The following is a 25,982-nucleotide window of genomic DNA, read 5'->3' on the forward strand; positions in this document are numbered from 1 at the left end:
GAAAAAAGAAAAGCGAGGAAAAAGAGGGAATGCGACTGTGGGGAAGGAAAAAATAATAAATAGAATCCATCTTAAAACGCGACGAACACTTAACATAATGGGGAAATAGCAAGGTTTTGGCCTGGCGCCGAAATGAAAGGTCCGTCCAGCCCGGCCCCGCCGCAGCGGGCACTCTGCACATGCTCGGAGGGAAAGGCCGGGCGGCGGCGGGGCTGCGGCCCGCGTTGCCCGGGCGACGGAGCCGCCTGCGCGCGCGGCGGCGGCGGCGGCGAGCGCGGTTTCCGGTCGGCGAGACTACACTTCCCGCCGCGCCCCGCGCGCCCGCTTCCGGCCCGCCGCCGCCCGCCGCGTCCGTCGGTCGCGCTGCCGGAGCCTGTCGCGCGCCTGGCCGGGATGGAGTGACCACCCCCCCGCCGCCGCCGCCCGGAAGTGCGGCCCCGCCCAGTGCAGCCCCGCCGCCGCCGCCGCCCCCGGGCCCATGCGGCCCCCTCGGAGACCATGGGGTCCCGTGTTAAGTGAGTGCGGGAAGGGAGGGAGGGGGCGGCTCCGGCCGGGCGGCGGGGGGCGCGGCGGGGCGGGCGGGGCGGGGGGCGCCTCCGGGAACGTGTCCCCCTGGGGGGGCGCACGGACGCATGCCAGGCAGCCAGGCAGCGGCGGGCGCGGGGGGGGGGCCGCCCAGGCGTGTGCGAGGGGGCTCGCCGTGGCGAGGAGCGCGGCCCGGGTCCTCCCGCGGAGCCGCATGGCGGGGGCCCCGCCGCCCCTCCGGTGCACGGCTGCCGGCGTGCAGCTGCGGGCGGGCGCAGCGCAGGCCGCCCCGGGAGAGCGGGCTGCGTGCGGTGCACGATTTTCGGGGGCATGTGCAGAGGGGGGGGGAGAGTGCGTGCGGGGAGAAGGCGTAGCGTGGCATGGGTGCGGGGACGCGGGTGCGTGTCTCCATCTTTGAACGCGTGGCTGGAGAGGTGCCCGGACGAGCCCACTTGCACGGCTGGCCGGCCGACCGCTGCCCCGGGGCCTGCGAGCATGTGCTTCGCCCAAGTGCTGCTATTGCGCAACTGGACGTGGAATCGCGCCCTGTGCCTGCACGAACGGGGCGTTATGTATACCTCCCCTCCCTCTGTGTGCACAGGTGTGTCGATATGCCCAGAGAGAAATCCATATTGTCTGTTTGGAGATAGATGTTCATATTTACGTTTTCAGGAGTTCCTCTCAAGGCGTCGCCTGCAGGTTGGATGCTGGCGGTCTCGCTGTTTGGGTGGGTGGGATGAACGGCGGTGCTGGAGGCAGTAGGCCCAGGTTGCTGGCTGGGGATCCGGTCCGGGTGGTGCAGGCAAGAAGGTGAGGGAGCCCTTGTGCCCGGGAGCAACGAGTGGCTGCGTGGAAAAAGGTCCGCCTGCAGTGTTTGCTTGCTTCTTTCATGTGGGGGGAACCATTCTCAAACCTCCCTTTCCCGTCTCGACCAAATGCCCCAGTGGTAGAAGCGGCGTGCATGAGAGGTGCTGCATGACCGTGACTGAGCAAAACCCTCTCCGGAGCCTTTGCTTTTATTTCCTTCCTTCCTTCAAGCCAAACAAGCCCAGGAAGCTGGTCAAGGCACTGCCCTGCTTGTCGCGTTCTGAGCATTCACACAAGCTGACAGTGTGGAAGAGAGGAGAGAAGCTGGGATCCCGGGAGCATCAGAAGCGGCTTGTGCCGGGCGTTGGGTCTTCCCTGGTAGGCCAGAGAGCAGAGAAAGGGACTACTTTAACACAGCTCACTCTCTTTCCTTCCTGTGTGTTCCCATTTCTTTGCATGAATTCCTACTGTTAATTTTCATGGAGTTTGGTGGGGAAAACCGTTGTCCTCAGGCCTGCAGGCTCCTTAGGACCTGGCTGCTTCCCTTGCCTGTGAGCGGGCTTATCTCCCTTCCAGGCAGTTGCTTGTGGCTTTGACAAATCAGGAGTGAGGCGCTGAGGAGAGAAGACTACACTGGACGTGTGTTGCACGAAGCGAGCGATCGGACCGTGTAGCCAGCCGCGGAGTGTAAAGATTAGATTAGGCCACTGCTGTTCGTGGTGGCGGTAGGAAGAAACCTCGTGGGCGTTGCCGGCAAAGGGACTCTGCCAAGCAATTCCTCAGATGCGTGTTCATCTTTACAGCAAAATGTGAGCCGTTGATCTTGCTGGGCTGGGCTTGAGTGGATCTGCTTGGGCCTTGAGGGATCCCCCACTTCCGCAGGGTGCAACATTTTGGCTCTACCTCAAGCCTGGCTCCATCAACAGCGGCCACTGTCTGCTAGCAGGGAGATAAAAAATAGAAAAGTTAAAGTAAGCGTTGCCTGTTTTCTGTGAAGTTTGCATGTAGGAGTGTGAGCGAGCGTTGCAAGTTCTTCTCAGTACAACTCAGGCAAGTCCTTCTGTAGGCGTTGAAAAATCTCTGGAAGAGTTCTGTGAAGCTTGGAAAGAAACTGACAGAAGCCCACGACAGTCGAACGTAGGTTAGTATGAGAGAGAGATCTTTCTCTGTCTCCCGTTCTGAGGGGAAAAGGTACATGCTGCTGTTTGCTGGGTATCTTCAGGTAACGATCGAAGTCGCCTTCCGTGAGCAGGTAATAGGAACCTAGGAGGCCAGAGACCTGCAGCAAGGAGAGGCTGTTTCTGAGAAGCGGTACTGCGGAAGAACGTCTAAGAACTCGCACCTGGGTTCTCCAAACTTCTTGTGAAGCATCCCCTCCACAGGTGATATCCCGGTGGTAAGGAGGAATGAAAACTACTGATGAGGCACTCGTGTTTCTTCCTAGGCTCACAGAATTGGTCCCCCCACTTCTGCTCGGGGCTCTTATTTTAGGAGAAGGAACTGTACCCCCTCCTCAGGGTAGCCTGCTGGCCGTTGCCTCCCGGTAGAGGTGGCTTTACCTGCATGCAGCTGGTGGGGCTGCAGTGCAGAGACAAGGGGTGACCCTTTTCTCCCCAGCTGTACCCTCCGTCGCTGCCTTGTGTCACAATGAGACTTAAGGAAAGAAATCAAGGGGGCCTTTTCAAAGCCCTAATGAGACGAGGCTCATCCAGGGGTTCGGAGTTAGAGGTTCCCCCACCCCAATTTATTAATACTGTAAAAGCTTTGGGTCAGATTAAGGTGAGATGACAATTTTAAATTTCACGGTGTCCAGTCATCACTGGCTTAGATAACGTTGTGTGTTGACAATGCAGGGGAGAAACTGCCCGAGAAGGTTCAGAAGCACGTGGAAGAGACTCGAACAAGCCCCGTCGGGGCAGCTCCCGCCAGCTTCGCTTTTGCTGCCACGGCTTGAAGGGAGCTCCCTGCAGAGTCTTGGATCTGGATTGCAGTGCAGAACTTTCTCTGGCTGCAGGCAGGTTCACCAGAGTAGCCAGTTCTGAGTGTTTTCCGCTGTCCAAAGGTGGTCAAAGTGAGGGGGGTTTGGTCGAGTATTATGGGATCCCACCAAGGCAAGCCTAGATGTGAGGGAAGAATCACGAGTTCCTTTCAGCGCAGAGGTGCCTCCTGCCCTGCCCAGCAGCCATTTTTAGGCTCTCCTTTGGTCACTAGTGACGCTCGGTGCAAGACTTGTGGGTGCCATTTTTCTTGGAGAAGGCTGTGTGTGTGTGTGTGTGTGTGTGTGTGTGTGTGAGTGAGAGAGAGAGAGAGAGAGAGAGAGAGAGAGAGAGAGAGAGAGATTGAGATTTCTCGCAAACAGGAGAGGTGCAGGAATCTAAAAGATGGACAAGCGAAGGGCCACGTTTGGGAGGTAGGGCTGAAGCGAAGACAACGCAAGGGAATAATGTCATCACTGCAGGTGTGTTTTGCACAGAAACGGGGAGGCGGGCACGAGGGGGGCATGAGGCCCTGTACATGGACGGTCACCGTAGGGCATCAGAAATGAGGGCTGGGCCAAAGGTTTCGTGGTGAAGGTGTATTTTGAGAAGGGGAATAGCACGTCGAGAAGCCAGGTCCTGGGTCTCCACAGAAGGAAGGTCTGTGGGTAGAAGCAAGACAGGCGGAAGGGCAGCCTGGACCATTTCCTAAATGATATAGGGCATAATGCATTCCATAAGAGGTCCCTGCCATCCCTCCCCTGCAAACCTTACTGTTTCCCAAAGTTGTTAAAAATAGATTTTTTTTGCGGGGCAGAAAGAATCAAGATGCATTGTTTGCAAACTGCTTCTGACTTTTTGGGTGCTCTGTAGTGATAGCTGACGAGGCTATTTTGTTAAGGGCGCACATGAGGGAGAGTGCAGCCCGTAAGGGGGGGTGGGCAGGACATGGCCCTCTGGGCTCCTAAGGTTGCCCCCCCCCCCATTACGGGGCTGTGTGCGCTTTGGGAATTGGGCAGTGGGGCACTGAAGCGAGGGCGGTCGTGGTTCCGCCATTCGCTTACAAGAAGAAGAGAAGTTCTGCCGGTGCGATTGCTTTCTGTCGTCTCAGCTCAAATGTCGCGGCTTGTCTGGAAGGAAGCTGGACTCCGGCAGGAGCACAGCTGCCAGGGCACTACTTAGAAAAATAAATTCAGTGGGCGTTCCTCAGGGCATGGCCGGCAATGCCTTTGGCACGGGGGTGGCAGGAAGATACGGGGGTCGACGGGTGGGGCTGCAGGTGGGTTGCGCATCTCCAAGGCTCTTTAGCTTCAAGAGGATTTCATAGGATCGGAGAAGAGCAGAGGTGGAAGGGGCGGTGAGGCCATCTAGTCCACCCCCTGCTGATGCAGGACACCACGTCACACCATCCCACTCAGAGGGCTGTCCAGTTTCTCCTTGAATGTCTCCAGTGTGGGAGAGCCCCCCACCTCTCCAGGCAGCCGGTCCCACTGCTGTATCGCTCTGCCAGTGAGGAAGCTTTTCCTGATCTCTGGATAGTTGCAGCTTTAATTAATCTGTGTCCTGCACTCTGGCATTAGCAAGAAGAGATCTTGGCCTTCCTCTTTGTGACAGCCTTTGAGGTCCTTATAGGGGGATGCCGTGTCCCCCCTCATCTTCTCTTCTCAAGGCTGAGCATGCCCGGTTCTCTCAGTCTCTCCTCACAGGGCGGCGTTTGCAAACCCCGGATCATTTTTGTCGCCCTCCTCTGGACCCTTCCTAATTCGCCTGCATCTTTCTCAAATCTTGGTGCCCAGAACTGGACACAGGAGCCCAGGTGAGGGCTGAGTAGTCTGAGGTCTGATTTGGGTTTAACAGACAGACAGACAGACAGACAAAGCAGCTTGTGTTACTGCTTTCCCAGCCTCGGTTCTCCTCATCTGTCCAACAGGTTTCAGCCCAGCCGGGGGCTTGGAGAATCGATGCAAAGATGAAATCTTTGTCCCAGACCGGACAATGAAGTTGAAATCCAGAATCTGGTGCTTCAGCAGGGACGGTAGCCAAGAAACAGCTCAGCACTTTCACGGATTGGGCTGCCTGACCTCGGAGAGCCAAACTATTAAAGCGTGGGTGGTCGTGGGCAGGCGGGTGCCGCGGCAGCGCAGCTTCTGGTGGGCATGTGGCAAGTGCCGTTTTGGCTGCAGAAATGGAGCTGTGGGAGCAGCGAATGCGGGAAGTTGTGGCAGCGAGGAAGCCCTTCCGGCGAGTCATTCTGTGCCCTTCCTTCACCCATGGGGCATGTTCTGTCTGCCTCTCGGCTTAGCCTACCTCGCAGGGTTGTTGTGAGGATAAGATGGGGAAGCAGAGATCCTGTTTGCCCACTTTGGACCCCCCACAAGAGGAGAACTGGGCTAGAAATGCAGCAGAAGCACAATGGATCGCAGATCGGAGCGGAGCCTTGCCTGATTCATGACTCTGCAGTGTGGTTCTCGCTTTCCTTCCCCGGAGAGATTAGAAGGGTGTCTTTACCGTCCCCTTCTATATTTCCTCCCTGAAACATCTCCCATTTCTGTCTTGCTGCGTAGCCGGAGCCTGTTTGGTTTTCCGGCAGTGGTGGCAGCAACCGAGTGAAATTGACCTATTTTTTTCGCTCCAGCTGTCACCCAGGAAGGTCCTAAATAGCTTCTCGACGGAAAGCGCTAAGCAGCGCTGGAACAGGCTCTTTCTGTTTGTGCTATTGCTGGGGAATCTACCTTTGGTGGGTTCCTGCTGCACCCAGATTCTGAAATATTGTACATACGCAGGAGAAAATCCAGTGAGGCTGATATCACGCCAAATCACCCCCCCACCCCTCCTGTGGAAGTGGGAAGAACTCCTGGTTGCACCAGGCACCCAGAAATGTGGCTGATTTTCTCCCTATGTTTCTTTTTCCATGTATGAGTTGCCCCATAGCCAATGCTCTCAGGGTGGCGAGTCTAGTGCAGACAGTCCTGTAAGACCTGGGGTGAAAAACAGAACAATTTACCGCAGAAGAATTTAAAAGCAGGGACAATAATAACGGAAGTAATTTTAGCGTGTTTAGTTTTTAGCATCTCCTGGTAGGGCTGGGGAAAACTTCTCTGCTGGGATTCCTGGAGAACAGCTGCCGATCTGTGTAACTTTCCTGAGCACAGTGCTCTCCCAAGCATGGCCGGTGCTGCGGAACATGGAGAGTGTAGTGCAAAACCTCTGGATGCACCAGGTTTGGAAGGGTATGGACAAGAAGTGTTGCTGGAGAGAGCCGCTTCCCATTTCCAAGGTGGAAAGCTCTCCATCGCTTCTGAAGAATTCATCACAGGCACAAAGGTGTTGTGAAACTGCGTGGTTGCGGCTGTCACGTGAGGCTTCGTAGTCCATAGGGCGCGGCCTTACCTGTCCTGGGAACGGTGCTTGCGTCGAGTTGGCCTCCTCACTCCTTGGAAGCCGCTCCGTTGCTGGGCGCTAAGGCTAGAGCGCCCCGATTTTGAAAGCCGCGGGCAAGCTGTTAAACTTGCACATTTGAATCTGGCGTCAAAACGGGAAGGAAATAAACAATGGGAGGCCATCTTCAGTTATGAACTGGAAACGGAAATTGGGCAACTTCAGTTCGGGGTGAAAGTCTTTGGTGGAAATGCAGTTTCTGCTTCTCAAGAGCGCATTGCACAAGCGAAACGGCGACGGATCCCACGCCTTTCCACGGTGGAGTGTGCTGCGGGGCAGTCTTGCAACTCCTTTCAACCTGTTAAGGGCTTCTGCAGGTCCGTCGTTCGAGTGGCTTGCTTGGGCAGTGACGGCCGGAATAGCGGCACACAGTAACTTCAGCCTACTTTGATTTTGCTATAGAAACTGCCTCGGGAAGAGAGTTGAGTCTTCTTTTTGCAATCTTCATGCAATCTTTTTTTTACCGCAAGGGAGCTATAGCTTGTGCTTTGGGACTCCATGCCGGGGGATAATTATAACTTTGTATGGTGCTTTCCCTAAATATTCCCACCTCGACTCTGCAGGCACCCTCTTCAAAGTCATTTTCTGCTCCCTCAAGCAGCCAGGGCCGCTTCTTCCAAGATAATGTATGTACATCATTCCCCCAACCCCTCAGGTTTCTCCTGCGGGCATGAAATGTAATTTGCCCCTTCTCAGAGCCGCCTGCCGTCTAAAACGCGCCGTGCTACAATTCCCATTAAAGGCCCTGATGTTTCAGGCGGAAGGAAGAGGTGTGCGTTTCCGATCTCTTCATGTCAGTGGGAAGAGCGTCATCGGTTTTTGTTTGCATATGACTGAGCGAAGATATTCTGTCTTTCCACGTTGCAGAAACGTGTTAACCTGAAGGCGAGCGTGGCTGATGCTCGGCTCGTGTGGGCTGCCTTGGGCGCATCTCCTCACAGCCAAGCGCGCTCCTCAGGGCGCTTCTTTCAGCTGGACGTGAGGTCCATCGGTGTGGGCTGCGTTGTGGAGCTGCAAAACCACACATGAAGCCGCCCTGGATTAAGCCCTGTGGTGCTGAGGTGCCCTCCTTAACTTGGCCTAAATAAGGACTGTGGTCCACCAGGATAGCAGGGCTGGGATTGGCGCATCAGAAACTCGGCCCCCCTGAGCCTTTTCTGGTCGTCTGCAGAGGCGGGGAGGACGGACTGCCGCAGGATGGATGGAGAACACGCAGAGCCCGCATACAAGGTGATGGACCTGGCGAGGTGAGGGGGTTTGGTGGGCCCGTGCAGAGCGCCCATTTTCGGAGCCTTTCCAGAGCTCCAAAAATGCAGCCAAGATGCAGGGCCAGGTGCCCGGTTTGACCATTTTCAGCGCTTCTACTGGCCTTGCAAAAGGCTTCATAGATTAAACCCCAGTGCTGCTTCTGAAATCCAGAATGGGATTTTGAAATCTTTTTAGGGAGGAAGTAGTCCTGCAAAGCGGTTCTCCTCCTCCTCTTGGATGTCTGAGTTCCTTCAGCTGGAGACACAGACTAGCCATTTCCAGTCTGTCTCTCTCTCTCCAGATGTGGTGTACGATGCAGATACAGTGGGCGCTGGCTAAGAGTTATGGGAATGATGATGCTGGCAGAGAATGATGGGAACCCTGGTCAAGCACATCTGAAGGGCCCAACGAGGGCGACTCACAGCTTGGCGAGGGCCAAGAGAAGAGCGCTCTCCTAATTCGTGCGTGTGTGTAATTGTTCTGCTAGGAAATTTTCGGATCCCCGTTTCCCGCTGCTAATACGACGCGATGCTTCAGCAGGTTTTCACGAATTCTCTGCTGGGTATTGGCTTGTTGAGGATAAAGGACACGCTCCCTGACCCAGTTTTCTAGCTTTTGAAAGCCCTCTTTATTCCAGCACTTCCAAAACCAGATGGACAGCGGCCGAGGAGCCTCCGTGCCGAATGCAGTGCCACCTTGATTGTGTCGGGGGGCGGTTTGTCAGCGGGTGTCCGTGGCATGATTTAAGCATCATCTGTACTGCACCCAGCCCTGTGGGGTTTCTACTAGGATGGAGGAGGCCGGGCGTGTGGAGGCCTTTTTGGAAAAGCCTTGAAGAAGGCAAATACAGGACTGAACCGACTTATAGAATAAGGTGTGAGAGAGCAAGACCCAGAATGCTTGACTAACTGGGAGGTTTCCTTGAGTTCCTGAGGCTCTCAAGCTCAGCCTGTTTGCCCTCCTTGTTCACAGACAGGAACACTTGACATTGGGACCCAGGAGTGCTTGAAAGACAGGCCTTGTTGCATGCGTGAAATGACAAACCAATAAATGTTCTTGGTGTTCCGAAGTATGAAGCTGCAGGCTGGTGTTACACAAGTAATCAACTCTCCTCCTTTGATGATGCAAGGAGCTGCTGCTTCCAAAGGCCCGAAGGACTTGATTTTGAAAACGAAATCCCTCGGTCTTTTGCGTCTTTGCTAGGAAATCGGCTCGTCTCCAACGTGTGCAGTGGGCCCAGCTGCAAAGTTTGCTGGGTTTTAGGAGTGCAGCTTTATCATTAACCCTCTTCAGTCTGCTGCAATGATCTCGTTAAGATAACAGAAGGTGGAGTATGCAGTCAGTTTCTATGCTGTTCTATTTGTGTCTCATTCCTCCCTCTCCAGTCGCTCTCACATGCTTCATCTCTCCGTTCCAACTGCCTTTGCAGCCCGCATTCAGTTCTGCATCAGGAATTCATTCCAGTTTGATTTTAGTTGAGCGTTTCTTGATTCATACCTTCTGGAGTGGAGATAGATTCGGACGCCATCTGTAGCCGAAAGTCCTAGGTTTCTAAGAATTTATTCTGTTCTAGCTTTTCGCTAACCTGTAAACAGCTTAGAGTTTTCTGCACATCGTGGAACAGCTGGGGAAAGGGGCCAGTGCACTGGAAGCAAAAATAATGACCATCTCCGGTACGTTTCCATTGATCCCTGCATTAAAAAACCCAGGAATTGCCAATGAGATGCAAAACTGGTTCTTCCCGGATTGTTTGTGGTTAGCAAACGTAAAATCATGAGTGCAGCTTATTTCTCCCAACTCAACAAACCCAGAATGCAACGACCCTCAGCATCGTGTGTGAAGCTGCAGTGAATATCGTAACTGATGATACTGAGAGGGTCAGCATAGATTTCGTTGTCGAGTGAGTGCGTGCTTGCCATTTACTCGCTTTGGCCGCGTCCCGCAGTAATTTCCGTGTCGGGTCTTTGGCCAGCTGCAAGCTAAGCAGAATGGGCCTCTCACCCACACGGGGATGTATAGCAGAGGCTTGTCCCAAGCGGGAGACCAGTTGCCACCAGTTGAGCCCTGGTGGGACTCCCTGCAGCTCGGCTGCCTCTCGCCGGCTTCCCTTTGAGTCATCGAGAGCGCTCTCCAGCATCTTTGGCAACACATTTACAATATTAAAGCACACGCTTAGCTAAAATGAAAACAGGACTCGCAAACTGGGGGCCCATTTTTAAAGCTACTCCAAGAGGTGTTGAAAGGCTGCCTTGGTCTAATTATAGCTACTGTTAAATAATGTGTTGCAATAATTAATCATCAGCTCTGCCTCGAAAGAAGGGAACTGGCTCCTCATGGCTTCAGCTGATCGGCTTAGCGCTTCTGTTTACCTGCAACTGGTCTTTTTTCTTTTTTTCTGATGGATGCAATCTTTCAAATTTTGGGAAGTCACAAATGGCCCCGTTCCCAGATAGAAAGGCACAGAAATAAAAGCAACGGGTCATACGTTGCTTTCTGTCCCAGCTCTGCTTTCCGAACCGATTTAGCTTTTGCCTTGATCACAAAAGTTTTTTTAAGAAGTTATATTAGTTAGGAAGCAATCCCATGGCTCCTAGACAGCGTCGGAAGGGCACGAGGGCTTTTCGGATTTTCAGATCTGAGGTCGGAGGTTGTGCTTCAACCTCGGAGCTGGAAATGAAAACTCCTGCGTGGAAAGAATCGCACCTAGAGATGTAACATTTTCAGAAATGTTGGGGCCATGGAAACAATCCATTTTTCTATGTTTTCCAACTGTTTTCTGGGTTGGAAAAAATGAAAAGTTTGGAGGAACTGAACATGCAATATTGGCACCCTTTGCAGATTAAAAGGAACATAAAGTGCATTGACTTGGTTTGACATCAGCCAATGTGGAGCTGAGGATTCGGGGCTGGCTTGGCGAGGTCTGGATTCGCGTCTCTGCTGAGCTGTGGCAAGTGCGGAGTCGCTTGGCCCCTCACGGGCTTTCCTATCCCACTTCAGAGACTGGTTGTTGCAGGGATAAAATGGAGGAGAGAACTTGGCAAGAATTTATCCTTTATCCAAGAATTTATCCTTATCCCTTCTTGCTTCTTGAAGGCTGCAGCTACAGTGCGACTGGCATTTAATGCCTTTACAAGTTCTTTTGCTTGTCCGTAGATTTTTGGGAAGGTGTTGAGTTTCATGAGGTCTTTACAAAATAAGTAGCCCATGCCATGTGCATCCCATCGCAGTAATATGTGAATATTTAGGCATCGTGATCTCCTGTGCCGGTTGTATTCCCAGTCAGCAAAACCTGACTTTACCACTCCCAAATTTCTGTAGGACTTTTGCAGTATTTCTGTTTTCTCCTGTAAAAAAACCAAAAACCTGGTTACAGTTATCATAAAAGTTTATGATTTCTTCTCCTCTCGCATTTGTCCCTCCATCTGTAAGTACTATAAAATATGGCGCTTTGTTAATTTTCCTTGCACAGATTCCATTATGTTTTCATATTTTGACTCTAAAAGAGGCTTACGCAAAGAAAGTCTGCTGGGCATATAGCGTGATGTCTTGGCAGTTAAAAAAAACACAGCTTCCTGCTACTAAGCATTTTAAGCAATTGAGAATGGGATTCCAGAAAAATATATTACTTTTTCAAGAGCTTGGGCAGCTTTTTCCCTGATCATCACGGCTTAGGTTGTCTGAAGATGAAGCTATTAAGTTTGTGTAGATGCAGCTGCTTACAAATTTTGCGTGCTTGGATGCCGATGCTGATACGGAAACTTTTGTGACAATGCCAATGTAATAGAAGGAGCCAAAGAGGACTTCCGACGTGGGAATGCTGGGGAAAGCGGCTTGCCCTGTCATCACTATCGTCTTCCTTGGATCCACGAAGGACTTTTTAAATGTTTGCAGGATAATTCCTGCAAGATACAAGGATGTGCAAATGCCTGTTTCATTTCACGACATTTGCAAAGCATTTTTTCCTCCGAAGAACCTGCAGATGTTGCAGTGCCTCAGATGCTGCATGTTCTCAGCATTTTCCTGAGGGGCGAGAAAGCACAAATAATTTGGCAGTGAGCTTGCCAGCGAACACTGAATTATGGTGGGGCGTTGCAAACAGGTCTCCGACTTGGGAGAATTGAATCATGATTTATAGAAGGCAAATGAATGCTGTGAAAATATGGTTGAATTTTGGGGATTCAAATGCAATTAAATTGTCACCTCTCCAATAAATACGCTTCCAATAAAGTTTTTCCCAGACCTTTTGGAAATGGCGCCAGCTACACACAAAGAAGAGCATTCACGAGCTAAGAAGAAATGGATGCCCTCTTCCTCCTATTTCGATAATGCCAGTGCCCCTTAGAGACAGAAACGCATCTCACTTGCACAGCGCAATTCACCGCCCTGCACTCGCTTGCCTTCTGCGCACAAGAATTGTAATGATCCGAGGTGGCGCACGGTACACCATGAGACATCCGTTGCACAGATTTTGGAAGACGTTTTGGGAGACGAAATAGGCAAGCACCTTCATCCTTCTGAAAGAAAGTATGCCATAATGGTTTTTTTTTTTTCAATTTTTCCAAGAAAAACGGAGAAGGCCCACCCCCCGCCTGCCCCAGTGTTTTTTCCCAGGTCTTCACATCTCGAGCCGCTCTGGCTGCTTCTGAAACCGGGGAAGCAGCCTTTGAGAGTGGTGAGAGAGGCTGTTTTGGCGGACTAAGGAGGTCCTGGGGTGGGGGAGTGGCGGGTGCCGTCTGGGTCGTGGACTTGGTGTTAGGTTTACGAGCTGGGGGAAGAGGCCGAACTGACGAGCGTCTCCTGTCCGCCTCATAGATCTGCGTGGGCTGTAGATTAGAGCTCCGTGTCGTGAGGGGGGTTTATGGGCTGAGGAGCTCCGTGTCCTGTGCCCGGTCGGGCTTTCTGTGCAGCTGCCGTGGCTGATGTGGCGTTCGGGCGAGGCCCGAGTCATCCGTTGAGGTGATTCACTTGTGTCCCACATGGTAGCTTCTGGTTTAATCGACGGTTAACCTCACAGAACTCAGCGAAGCATCCCAGGGTGTTGGCTTCATTTCATGTCTGTCTGCTGTCTTTCAGGCAAAACCCAGAAGCAACGTTTGAAGTCTACGTCGAAGTGACTTATCCAGCGGTCGCAGGCAAAGGTACTGTATATGGGTTCTGTTTTTGTATTTCAGCTGAACCGTTTCGTGGAAGTTAAGCAGAGCTACGCTGCTTGGGGGAAATGGAGATGGGATTAGTTCTTTTATTTCTGTGCTTCCAGTCATGGAGGACCGGCACGTGCATGGGCTGCCAGCTCCTGAGTCCCGGTAGCCGAGGTATCCTTGTACGCCCAGGCTACAGACCCGGCCTTTTGGGAGGAGTGCAGCCCCAGCCAGAGAGTGAGCCTGACTCCGGACTACAAGGACTCCCACCTTTCTGGGATTTAGCTTCATTTTCTTGGCCCTCATCCAGCCCATCACTCAGTCCAGGCCCTGAGCCAGGCCTCACAAAGGGTCTCCTGGTCCACCTCTCACGGGGAGGTGGAGCTGTGTGTCATCCACGTGCTGATGGTACATGGCTCCAGACACCCTGATAACCTTCCAGCGCCTTCACCTGGATGGCAGGTAACATACGGGACAGGATGGCACCCTACAGAAACCCAAGGCTCAATGGTTGGGGTTGAGGAACAGCTGCACAGTGTTACTCTCTGGAATCAAGAGCTTTCCACTGTCATCAGAACTTTTCAGCATCCTGAAAAATGAGAGTCTAAGTACGTTTCCTCTGGGAGTTAAAAGAGGATTATGGGAATTTATTTATTTGTTTATTTGGAGTATTTATATGGCACCCATCTTCAACAATGGATCCTGGAGTGGTTTCTAATGCAACAACAATAATCTTAGTGGGAATAGGTAAAACAGAGATAAATAGCAGATAAGAGCTTAACTGTGTGTCATGCTTAGAACCTGGATGGCAAAAGTAGTCTTGGTTTAGCCCCTAAAAGATGATGGTGTTGCTCTTGGGCAGGTCTTCGTGGAAAGGGCATTTCCTAACCGAGTTGCTACAGCCCAAAAGAGCTAAGCGTAGCTGGTACCTTCCCAACTTGCAGAAAGCGCATCCGCGATAGGCTGGTAGGAAAAGAGCAGCGTGCGTATATTCTTTGGCCTATGGGCCCGTTCAGTAACTCGTGTTAGCTTCTTCCTCATTTCCAGAGCTGGAAAAATCAGAGGAAATATAACCATAACCGTTATCTTGTTCACACCAGTAGTGTTTGGTAGTAATCTTTCCTTTTGAAGTTCGTTTGTGTATCCCTGGAGGGATAAATTCCCTACTGTGAGGAGGTGGGTTAAAGAGTGCTGAAACCTCTTTACAAGTTTTTAATTGGAGGGTTTAATAAACATTTTATTCCAGAAACTCAAAGCAATTGTGGTAGTTTCGTGCTCAGTGTCTTGAAACCCTTCCTTTTTTGTCGTAAATGCTAAGTTTTCAACAGAGCAATGCCCAATTTGAGGCGGTGCAGTGAGGAAGCGTGAGCAAAGGTTTCTGGCTGGTTTTGTGCTGTGCTGATGGGTGTCGCCGTGGGATGGAACAAGCTCGAAAGAGAGACGCTTGTCCTTCGCGTCAGAAGAGACGCTCCCCAAGCAGCCCTTCCTGTGGCTTGTCCCAGCAGGTTTCGCTTACCAGGATTCAGACGGGATGCCCGTGCTCTGTGAGGAAGAGGGTAGACACAGGGTTGCTGACCTTTGTTGTTGTTCAGTCGCAAAGCCGTGCTCGACTCTAAACAATCACATGGACAACCTTCCTCCAGGCCTTCCTGTCCTCCACCTTCCCCCGGAGTCCACTCAAGCTCACACCCACTGCTTCAGTGACTCCATCCAGCCCCCTCATCCTCTGCCGCCCCCTTCTACTTCTGTGCTCAGTCATTCCCAGCATCAGGCGCTTCTCCGGGGAGTCCCTCCTTCTCATTAGGTGGCCAAAGAATTTGAGCTTCATCTTCGGTATCTGGCCTTCTAAAGAGCAGTCAGGGTTGAGTTCCTTCAGTCCTTGCTGACTGTGCCTACCCCCGTTTGGACGGGCATGTGCAGCAGGAGGAAGGCATGGTAGAGCGAGGGGCCCATGGGCACAGCAGCAGAGACTCCAAAGGACAAGGACAAGAACCTCCTTCCAGGTTATGACGGGGGCTTTACTCCTGTGCTCCACCCAGCAATGATCTCTCCAGCTTCGCCTGCTGTCGGGAGCTTTGTGCAAAGTGGATCTCCCGGTCGGCGCTGCAGCTGAAAAGAAAGGAGGGTGCAGATGGGATGCAGAAGGGGCTGAGGATGGCAGCACCTCTGTGCGTGCATGCGTGGGGGTGTGTGCACACGCGCATGTGCAAACCGGAGGCCTCTTTTTCCTTTGAGAGGGTGGAAAGAGTGAGAAACGAATTGGAAGCAAGAGCGCTGGCCACCATTTATAGAGGAGTTTCTTCTTTAACTTGGGCAGTGGGAGCCGCTGCTAGAAGGAATCTGCCTCGTGCTTGCTGGGTGCTAGAAGTGGGCTGAAAGCCCCGAGGGATGTGAAACTCTTCTGCCTTTATGACATCCAAAGAGGTTACCTTGCTGTTGGGTTGGAGGCCATCTTGGTGCCTGTCTCATGGCTGGCACTGGTTGGGTTTTGGGACAGAGTGGGGTGGGGAGCAGGTATGTGTCTCTTTTGAAGTTCCTGTGCAATCTGCGGCTGCTTGTGGGGTCATCCCAGGTGACCCCATAGGGTCCAGGCATTTCTTTCCCCCTCCGAAGGACAGCGGGTGGCCGATTTTCCTCTGCACAGCTTTGTCACGGAAAAGAATGACGTTTTGAGACCTTTCTGCGCCTGAAGTTGTGTGTCCGTGCCAATTTCCAGTTGTCTGCTCCCGGCTGTTATTGCAAATATGGTCTCCTGAATATTTTTACCCCATGCTCTGGTCTCCGAATGTGGAATACAGCTCTTACCCAGCCAAAACTATTGTTTTTAAAGCTTTTATTGTGGCGGTACCAAACATCTTGCATAAAGCAAAGGAATTGGTTAAGAAGATGGTTGATTAATCTAAGTCGCTTTTGCGGCACTCACCTAGATTGAATTTCGGACAGTAGAACCTGTTCCTTTAATTTTAAATTTTCTGCAAGTTTTAAAAACACATGCATGGTCCCTTGCCCTCAGAATCTTTGATACCGTACCCTTGGACGTGTTATCACATATATTCTCATAATTAAATAGGAGAATCATTGTTATACAGAGAGACTGAAAGTAACCTCATGAGAAGTCACATACTGCAGTGAGAATGAAAAACCCAAGCTCCCGTCTGCTTCCCCTTTTATTTTCCTTCGCCTTCAAATTGCCTATTTTGTTTTCTTTAAGAAAGCGGCCATGTGTCACGTACCAGAAAGGAGACATTATTCGAAGGCACCGATCTTGGAGACCTGTGCCAAAGGACCTTCCTTGTTAGAAGGAGGAGTGAAGAGAATTTGGGTACAGCTCTGTGACTAATAGCATAGGGGGAAAAAGTGCATTTGTTAGTCTAAAGTAACTGATCAAAATAAGTCACCAGAGCTGGAACATCTGAAAGTAAAAGGCTCACAAAAGTGAGAAATTTCTCCCTGTGTAGGAAGCTTTTGTACAGGGGTTTTTTGTGTGTGTGGTTGCCAAGTGAGACATCAGAAAAGAACGTTGGATCCTCAGCTTTGCCACTCAGTAAGCCAGACGGACCTTCTCTCCAAGGACCGCCGCTTTCATCTTTTTGTGAGAGCCACGCAAAATTCTTGCTGTGTGTTCAAGGGAAAACTAGAATGGTTTCGTGTAGCTCAGTCTGCCTTTCATTTCCCCCCCTTTAAATGCGCGCGCACACACACCCACCCACACACACCATGGTGTAAGTTAGAACCCTAAATGTATTACACCGCACAAGGATGAAGTGCTGGACCTTTTACCGGTTTTAACAAATGTTCCCCAGGATTAGTAAAGGAAATGGCAATTTCAGCTGCCTCTTTTTACAACAAAGGCATTTAAAAGGCCTAGCTGCTAAGTCTCACCGTGTGTTTCTTTTCTCTTCACCTAAACATAGCACTCGGTTGAAAAGGGAGATGAATCTTCCTGGGGAAATTATTAACTCCGAGGGAGTTTATCACTGTTTGAGAGAATAGGGGCAGATTTGCATTTGAACTGGCTCTGAGTGCAGCGCTTTTCCCTAATTTGGTTCCCGCTGGAAAGCGGCTGAGTAGTTGATGGAAGTAAGTACTTCATGCTCTGACCCCATGTAGTAACTTCTTGATTTTCTCAAGAACTCACAGGAGCTCTGCCTTAAAATTGCCAGAGTCCCAAGTTCAGCTGGGAGATGCGGTGGGGACCCGAAGCTCCGCGTTTACTGTGTCAGGGCTTGCAAGGGTCTCCGCGAGCAAGAATTTGGCAGGTTTTTGTGAGTAAGAATTAGGCAAACCCACAGTTCTTGGGTGATGCATGTAAGAGCTCTTTCTGGATCCGTCCGTCCAGCATCCATTTTGCAATAGTGCTCAGGACTCTGGAAAGTGCACAGGTTAAACTTGAAGGCCATAGTCCCTCCTATAGGGTGGGAGACCAAATTTTTAAATAAATAAATAAAACAAACTAGAATTTGGAGCAGCTTTCCTCGACCATTTTGGCACCAGTTCCGCGGAAGGCAGTTCCATGGACTGGGGCAGGGATCGCTTCGGGATGATTCAAGGGCGTTACAGTGGTTTCTTATACTTCACATTTATTCTGTTTCAGGAGGCCGTTTGAACTCTGAATTGTTTGAAGTCTGAAGCTATGTTCCTCATTAGAAATAATGGAAACGGAATTAATCCGTTCTTAGACCCCGACCAATACCCATCTCAATAAACATAAACAGTAAATACGTATTATTTAAGGTGAAAAGAATTAAATGCCAAATGTATTAATTAAAACTTGAAAGCAATTAATACATTATGTAAATAGGTGCAGTACTGTATGATAAAATGAAAATTGCATCTGCTGTCCAAATTTTTTAGTGAGTGGTGAAGCAGAAAAGGATCGCGAAGGCAGTGAGAAAGCGCGAGAAAGCGGTCAGAACGTTCGAGAGGGCAGGCAGTTAAAAGAGACTGGAAAGGATCGCGAAGGCTGTGAGAACGATCGAGAAGGCAGGCAGTTAGAAGTCATTCAGAACAATCGAAAAGGTACTGAGAACAATCGAAAAATCACAGATGCAGCGAGTTGCTCCAGTACCGATGCTCAATTCCGGTGTAGCTGTTACGTTTGTTTTACGGTTCCTTGCTGAGACAACATTCCAGTTTCTAGCAGGACAATGTTTTAGCCTGCCAGAACCCCTTGGACCTCTCCAGGGCCCTGTTTCTTCATACATTGATCCAATTGCTGTCATTTTTCTCTGTAAACGTCAAAACGCTGTGGAAAAGGACATTCCTCTGATGATCTGACCTCCCTGCCAAGGATGGACAACCTGACTCCTTCCATATATTTTGGGCTGTAGTTCCATTAGCTCCTTCCAGGGTGCCTAGTGCCCAAAGACTAAGGGCTCGTAATCCAAAATATCAGTACCAGATCGCGTGTGTCTGGGGTGGATTATCTAACCTCATGGGCATTGGGCATCTCATGACGTTAGGTGCTAAGAGGGTTCTTGGTGCTGAGAGAGCAAGTTGGACCGGTCACAGAGCCTGGTTCTCGGGCTCTGCAGAAGCTCAGAAAAGACATGGGCTTCCTCTTTTAGCAGAAGTAATTTATGTGCATTAAAAAAGAAAAAGACTAAAGATAGTTCTGATGCTGGGCAAACCATCCGAACCCAGCTGAACTGGAAGTTGGAAGTGTCCCAGAGTGGATCGCCCAAATGTTCGGATGGCTGTGAACCAAGGAGAACTTGCAAAGTAGGCAATTTATGGCACTTTCTGCCATAATGATGGCCCTTCACGTTAATTGTGGCTTTAAAAGAGGGTTAGAGACATCCACGCAAGAGACACGCTCATGACGAATGGCCGCCAGTCATGATAGATTTCTGCCGTTTTCAGGTTCGGAGTAATTGCACATCTGAGTAACAGTTGCTGGGAAGGAGAAGGAGGTCTTTCGTTGGCTTTATGTCAGTCTTGAGGGCTTCCAAGGGGCACAGGTTGGTTCCTCCGTAGGCAGGAGGCTGGAATAGATGGGCCAGTGAACTCCAGAGCCGTTCTTTGGTAAACCCTCTCTTAAAATTTTGCTGCTACCCTCAATTGATTCGCATGGTGACCTTACACCAGGGATGGGTGATCTTTTTCCTGTTCAAGGTCCATTGGTCCCAAGAAAAAATTATCAAGGGATGAAGTGATGCTGGGCACAACTACATGTCAATTTTCTTTTCTAATTTCTCCAATTTTAGGTTTGATTCACTTCCAATGCTGATAATTTTTCCGGTTTATAAGCTCCATTTTCTTTTAGTTTGCCTGAAAATTCAGACAGCTTTTTGTTTCCCTAATATACTCACGCTTGTAAACAGCTTTTGAAATTACTATTGGAAAACTCTATCGTCAGCATCATGGAATGGATGACGTTGACATATTTTTCAGTTTGCGTCGGGGTTTGAAAATGTGAAATCTGAGAAATTCCCCGTATCATGTGCAAATGGATTTTTCCCACTTCACGGGGCGAGAGCAGAAGCCAGCGAGGGCAGAGATAGCAGCGTCGCTCCTCTTCTTTCTGCGTGACCCCCGCTGCAGCCCCCCCGGACACTGGCAGGCATGCGCAAACGGGACGTGGTTCCCAGAGGTGCCGTTCGGAGCTCAAGCAAGGGCTTGGTGCATCCAGAGAGCAAGAGGGTGTCACGGGTTGCCTGGGATGAAGTGCTGGGGTCACGCTCCGCATACCAGCTGTTACCCTTCTTTCAGCCTCCGCCTCCCTTCCGCAAAACAGGGAAAATACCAGCCTGCCTTACAAGACTCTCCACCCATCCCAGGAGTGCTTTCAGAGTGCTTTAGAAATGTCACGTATTTCTAACACGCCCCACCACTTCCTGACCCTTTGGAACCGTGCACGGCGCTTCTTACCCCGTGTCGCTGGCACAACTGTGACCTGCCAGGGTTGCCGACGGGCATCTTCTCCAGCCCTCCCCGGGAACGCCAGAGGCCGAACGTGGGGCCCTCGGCGTGCAGAGCAATTCCTCAGTCCCGGAGCTACCTCCTCGCCTGTCAACTCGGAGAGCCCGTTTTCTTTCTCGGGCCAAGTGGCCAGGAAACAGCGCAGTGTGAAAAAATCGGAGGGGTGGAGGTAATGGAAGTGTCTCGGGGACAAAATGCCACTGGCATGTCGCAGTTTAATTTCCTTATACCCGGTGAGGTTGCTCTGCATCGCCCTGGTGCTTGGGGGCCTGGAATTCAAAGTAGCAGAAAGGGGGACCCTCTCTGTAGAACTGGTCTTGGTCACACGACGTCGTCGTCGTCGCCGCCTCCTCCTCCTCCTCCTTGCAGAGTGGAAAATCTCCTTTTGTTGATTTTTATATTTTTTAAGAGAGCTTGACATCTTCTTCAAGTTCACAGTGGGCTGGCTTTGTTTGCTTTCTGCTGAATGCTGGATCAGACGCTTTTCTCCCCGTCCATTGTTTCGTGCAGCAAGAACAGGGCTCGCGGTGGCTGAGGTGGGTTTTTGGGGGGGGCGGCAAGCCCACAATATGGTCATTGTCTGGTGCTGAATAATTGTGGCTGCTTTTTGTACAAGCAGAACGAAGGCTTTGGCTTTGAACAGATTCCTTCTTAGCGTGAAAAGAGACTAATCCATGTAAATACTGGCCAGAAATAAAGCTTTACAGAAAAAGGGAAAGGCGGCTAAGCAGGAGGTCAGAGGTCAGCAATTTAACCTTTGACCTAACAAATAAGAAGCATGAAAGTTCCTGAATTGGTTTACAAAGGCAAACTCCTGTGATCTGTCAGTTTTTCTTTTCAGGCTGGAGACGGGTGAGAAACCTGGCAGCTACAGCCTCCTTAGCAATGTTTTGAAATTTCACTGCTAAGCTTGAAACTTCTTAGCAGGGCGAAATTTACTTCTTAATGCTCTGCAAAAGGAGTTATTCATGTTCTCCCGCTCCCCGTGTTTGTTTTTTGATTTCTAAAAATGGTTTTCCCATGCAGGGAAGGCTGACGTCACCAAGCAGAAGGGAGAGATTCCACTTTAGATCTTGTTGAGTTTTCGGGAAGGGTGGAAGCCTCCGGGATCTGCTGATGGAGCTCTTTTTGCAATTAAGTGCTTGTTAATGGGCTCCTTTAAGAACTGGGAGGTGCATTGAAACAAATAGAGGCAAACGGGTTTTCCTTTGAATTGCTGGATTCGATGCTTTCATGGCTTTTGCAAAAAGGTTTAATTTAAAGGTACGGTTCTAAACTCTTGTCTCCTGCTCATTCACAAAATTTGCAAACAGTTTTCCTTGTTTGTGCTTATTTAATCACAACAGGTAACCTTGTTAATGAGTGTTAATTTTTTGCTTTAAGCTTAATGCATCAGAAGTTAGCTGTTATATCTCGCTATAGAGAATTCTGTGACTGGGGAAGAACTTTAATTAGAGTAATTGAAAATAGAAAGAAACAATGAACTAATGACTTTAAAGCAAGACTCTCCAAAGAGTAAGAAGGGCGATGATGAACATGTTTAACAGGTTGTACAGCCATATTCTGGCCGTGGCCATCGCCACTCCTTGGGGCACCGGTGCTCAGAAAAACTACCTGATGGATATTTTTGGAACGCCGCAAATCCAAATTTGCATGGTACTTGCCAGGGTCAATAGAGAGACAAACTGTTAGCTCATGCTAATTGTATCACAAAATGGCATACTAGAATGAACAATACTCACGTCTATAAACCTTGTAATTTTTTACAAGTAATTGCACTTTGGGCAAAATGCACAGATTGGAGCATTTGTGGTCATGGAAAATATTAATTAGGACCAGAACCCTGCATTTTATACCGTGGAGGTCCTTGGTAACAGAAGGTTCACAGACTACTTCAGACGGTATGTTGAATTGGTCTTCAGCCTCAAGGCCAACATTACCAGCACATGATAATGCGTTTTGTCTTCAGTTACCAACACCAGCCATGGGGGACTTGTATTTCTCCAGAAGATGTTGACTCCAGCTTCCACTTTAGATGAGACCGGTCGCCTGGATCCTTTTCCACCAAGTTTTGGTGCAGAAGCAGCTTTGGTTGATCTATGGCGGGGAGGGACAGGGGAGTATGACTCTCTTGCTACTTCTGGAAGTCTCAGTGGCTTAATGACCCTGCTCTCCTTCCAGGGCTCCTCTCTGAGCTGGGGGCCGGGGGGAGGGTACTGCTCTTCCTTGGGTGGCACGCTCCAGACGGTAGCGCTTGGGGAATGTTGTTTGGCTCCATGGGTTCTCCAGCAGGGGGTCCTCTGGATGAATTCTGTGCCCCGTGTGACCAAATGTCATCACGAAACCGTTGAGTGGGGTCATCTGGAGCCGCAAAGCATGTACCGGCCTGCTTCCAGACTGCTGTATTTCCCCACTGACTTTTTACTAGTTGAGCAGTTCTGTATTCTGAAATGCTACAACCCCTATTAGAGTAATACTTCTGTGCAATGCACCAAAAAAGCATTAGGCTAATGTGCATTTTGGCACTTTCCTGTGGCTGCTTTTGCTTTCTGTATTCCGAGGCATCTCTTCCCTTGGAGTTCGAAAATGCAGCCTTCTGTAACCGGCGTTCCCAGAGGTACACAAAGACTTTACATCCCTGCCCGGGCATTACTAAGCGGACCCCAGAGGCAGCGGTTCTGTGTGTTTCAGAGAGGCGAGTCTCTCCCTGAAGCAATAACCAGAGCAAGAAGCACGGTTGTTACTCCTGTTTGCTTCTTCGAAGCTGCACCTGAAAGCGCCTGTCTCAGCGATGAGATCCGTGCCAAAACTAGAGATGTCAGTGGTTCGGATAGCACGGTGCCTTTTCTCTTCTCTTCTCCCCTTAACTCCAACCGCAGTTTGATGACTTGCCAGAGGAGTGTCCTGAAATCGGGCTTGCCATGTGTAGCAGCTTAGAAGCCTAGATCGTTCGGCTGCTGCTGATTATGGGATCTTGCCCTAAAGTATTGTTTGAAATGACGCGTCTTCCTTTCATGCTTAATGGAGAAGGCTGTGAGCGCCATGGTGTGCCCTGTGGGTAGTCTTTCGCTGGGTATTTGTGAGAACATGTGGAAACGCATTGGAGAATCTCCTTCATAACTCGGAGCCTTTATGGTATGGTTAAGAGAACTGTTCCAGCGAGAAAGAGAAGCTCATGGTGGAAGCTGGAATTTGCTGACTGCCCGACTCGGAAGGCTGTGCTTGGGTCATTTCGCAAAGAGGCTGGAAATGGCTCTTTTAAAAAAAAATCAGTACTTGGAGGAGGGCTTTTTCCTGTTGTGTTTAAGCGCATCACCGCAGCTTCCTGCACCCCCCCCCCGGCAAAAAAATCTTCGGCATTCGTTTTTGCTCCATGAAAGTGTTGTCCTTCCAAGTTCGCCAAACAAAGCAACTTGTCCACCGGTTTCCTTTCCTGACTCATCCATGGCCACCTGGCCGTTGTTCTAAGCAAGAAGAAGAGTAAGCAAGGCATTGGTTCCAGCCTGGCTCAGCTCTCCTGTGTCTCAAATAATTACGCTGGACAACACGGGCGGTTTGGGCTCATTTTTGTAGGATTTGGCCCCATGGGCGGTCCGTAACCCGGCTATCGCTCCTCCCCTACCCTTGGTCCACATTTCCCAAGTCTGGTCCCCCCAGCTATCGATGCTTCAACGCTGCTTGTTGCCACGTCCGTGATAAATTGAGGAAGTGGGAAATGCCTGCATTTGATTGCACTGTTCCATCTTAGACAAGCAGAACCTTCTTTTCTGCAAGCCTTGGAATCGGGGCCTACTTGGTGAGCCGGCAGACTTTAAAGACAAACGCAATTGTTTAACTGGAACCAATTAATACCTGCCTGAAGTCCGACGCTGAAGAGTTGTAGCTGGGAGCATCAACGTAGATTATATTGGGGGTTTGCATATATCAAGGTCGCTGCATTGAACAGGCTGCTAATGCACAGTAACCTCCACAGGCAGAACCCAAGTGAGGTTAAGCATATGAATTCATGTTTATCGTCTGTGTTCTTTTGTATGAAATTTAAAGCAATTGCATGGAGGAAATCGATCTAGTTGTCCAAAGGAGCTGTTGGGCCCTCATGCTGGGCTCTTGTGAGTCATGGACACTGAACTGGAAGATCTCCCAAATGCCAAAGGTTGTGCTTCTGGAAACGTCACAGTGCCATTTGCCGTGTTGGAATTGATAGCTTAGTTTTTTTAATTCCATTCCCTCAGTGGTTGTGGCTGCAATTTGCTCGTGTGTGTGTGTGTGTGTGTGTGTGTGTGTGCTGGTGCTTGAGGCAAGGGGTGCGTACCGCCTTTTGCACAGAAATCAGTGTGCTGAATCCCACAGCGATTGAGAGAGCACGCACTTGTGGCGCTCGGCCCTTCGTTCGCCTTGCAGTGGGTCGGAGGAGTGATCCGTCTTGTTCAGTGTGGTCCTTCCTCCGTCTGGTCTCCCTCAAATGTTTTGGACTTTGGCTCCCGGCAACCCCAGGCAGCAGAGCCCGCGGTCAGGAATTCTGGGAATTGACGCTCCGAGCATTTGGGTGCTCCGCACTGGCGAAAGCTCGCGTGAGGCAGAAGCGGGCTGTGTTTTCTTTCCCTTTCTTGGGGCTCCATCCCTTTGTGCGTGAAGTGGGGGGCACTGTTTCTCCCTCTCGGGGTTGTGGGGAGACGGGTTGTGATTTTCAGGAAAAAGAGCCAGTCTGTGTGGTGGACGCTTCAAGACTTGAGCCTGTGAGAGATGCAGAATCCCCCAAAAACACCAGGCAGGGGAGAGAAACTCCTCCGAGACATTTTCTCTTATGGAATTAATAAAATGCTTTTTCAGACATGGCTTTGCTCCCTCAGAATGTGTCGGGCGAAGATTTTTATTAATGCATTCTGCAGCATTAGAGTGTGATCACCAGTGATTTCGGGGGAGACTGCAACACATTTGAAGGAGCTGGGATTTCTGGGACCCTCGCCCTCAGGTTAGGCGGCCGATCAGCTTTTCCTAAATTCTCAGATTTCATAGACTCGTGGCCTCATTTTTGCTGCTTTCTGGAATTGTATGCAAATTTGGTCTCAGAAAATAATAAAAAGCTAATTGAAAATATAGAATTTCCCCAGAGCCAGTGTGGTGTGGTGGTGAAGAGCATGGGACTGGGACTGGGTTCAAGTCCCCGCTCGGCCATGGAGCCAGCTGGGTGACTTTGGGCCAGTCACAGACTCTCAGCCCAACCTACCTCACAGGGTTGTTGTTGTGGGGATAAGACGGAGGAGGAGAGATGATGAAAGCTGCCTGGAGCCCTTTGTCGGAAAAAGGCAGGATATAAATCCTAAAATAAAATAAAATAAAAATATTTTAAAGCATGGGGGAAACTTGCCCATTTTCAGAAGTTCCAGTGAGCACAAACACAACCTTGGGAAATGTAAAGAATCCGATTCCATCAATGGACGGACGACGTAAGGAAAGACAAAACGCATTCTGTAAAATATGAACCCCCTAATGAGTTGGAACTTTTCCTTAAGGTCCAATCCTACGATGATTTAGATGGGGAAACATCCTGTATTTCCCAGCGTTCCCCTGCTATTTTAGTAGGTAAACATGTATATTACCAGGCCATAAATCTTTCTTAGACTTATTAAAGGCGGAGATGCTTAAGCTGCCCATGGCTGGCTTGTTCCGCTGATTTCAACAGGTCTCCTCCAAGGGTGATTGAGGCAAGCAAAGGCAGGGAAGCTACGGTGGTTTCTCCTCCCAGCCCTGCCTGTGCTGGCCACATGCCACTTCATTTCTGTACGTACCTGTGCTGGTGTGGATTGCAATGTCACCTGAACCCAGGGAGGGAGGGTGGTGGGGCTGGCTTCCAGGCCAAGCCGCAAACACTGGCTTCTTCGAGTATTTGTTCCTCTTCCTCTCCACCTTTGCCTGGTTTGGACGCCAG

The 25,982-nt window shown here is 50.4% G+C and overlaps 1 protein-coding gene across 3 annotated transcripts in view; it reads left to right on the forward strand.

The window, feature by feature from the left end:
• The first annotated feature begins 456 nt into the window (after nucleotides 1-456).
• DENND1A (DENN domain containing 1A) overlaps nucleotides 457-25,982 on the forward strand; it is a 197,236-nt gene continuing 171,710 nt past the window's right edge. For all 3 annotated transcript variants that reach the window (XM_044439857.1, XM_044439854.1, XM_044439856.1), the window contains exons 1-2: nucleotides 457-515; nucleotides 13,068-13,132. In XM_044439857.1, the coding sequence (XP_044295792.1) occupies nucleotides 499-515; nucleotides 13,068-13,132 (82 nt within the window). In that variant the 5' untranslated portion in view covers nucleotides 457-498. The remainder of the gene's footprint in view (nucleotides 516-13,067; nucleotides 13,133-25,982) is intronic.

The sequence above is a fragment of the Varanus komodoensis genome, unplaced genomic scaffold, assembly GCF_004798865.1.
Source record: "Varanus komodoensis strain SLA01 unplaced genomic scaffold, ASM479886v1 scaffold36, whole genome shotgun sequence".
In the NCBI taxonomy this organism is placed as follows: domain Eukaryota; kingdom Metazoa; phylum Chordata; class Lepidosauria; order Squamata; family Varanidae; genus Varanus; species Varanus komodoensis.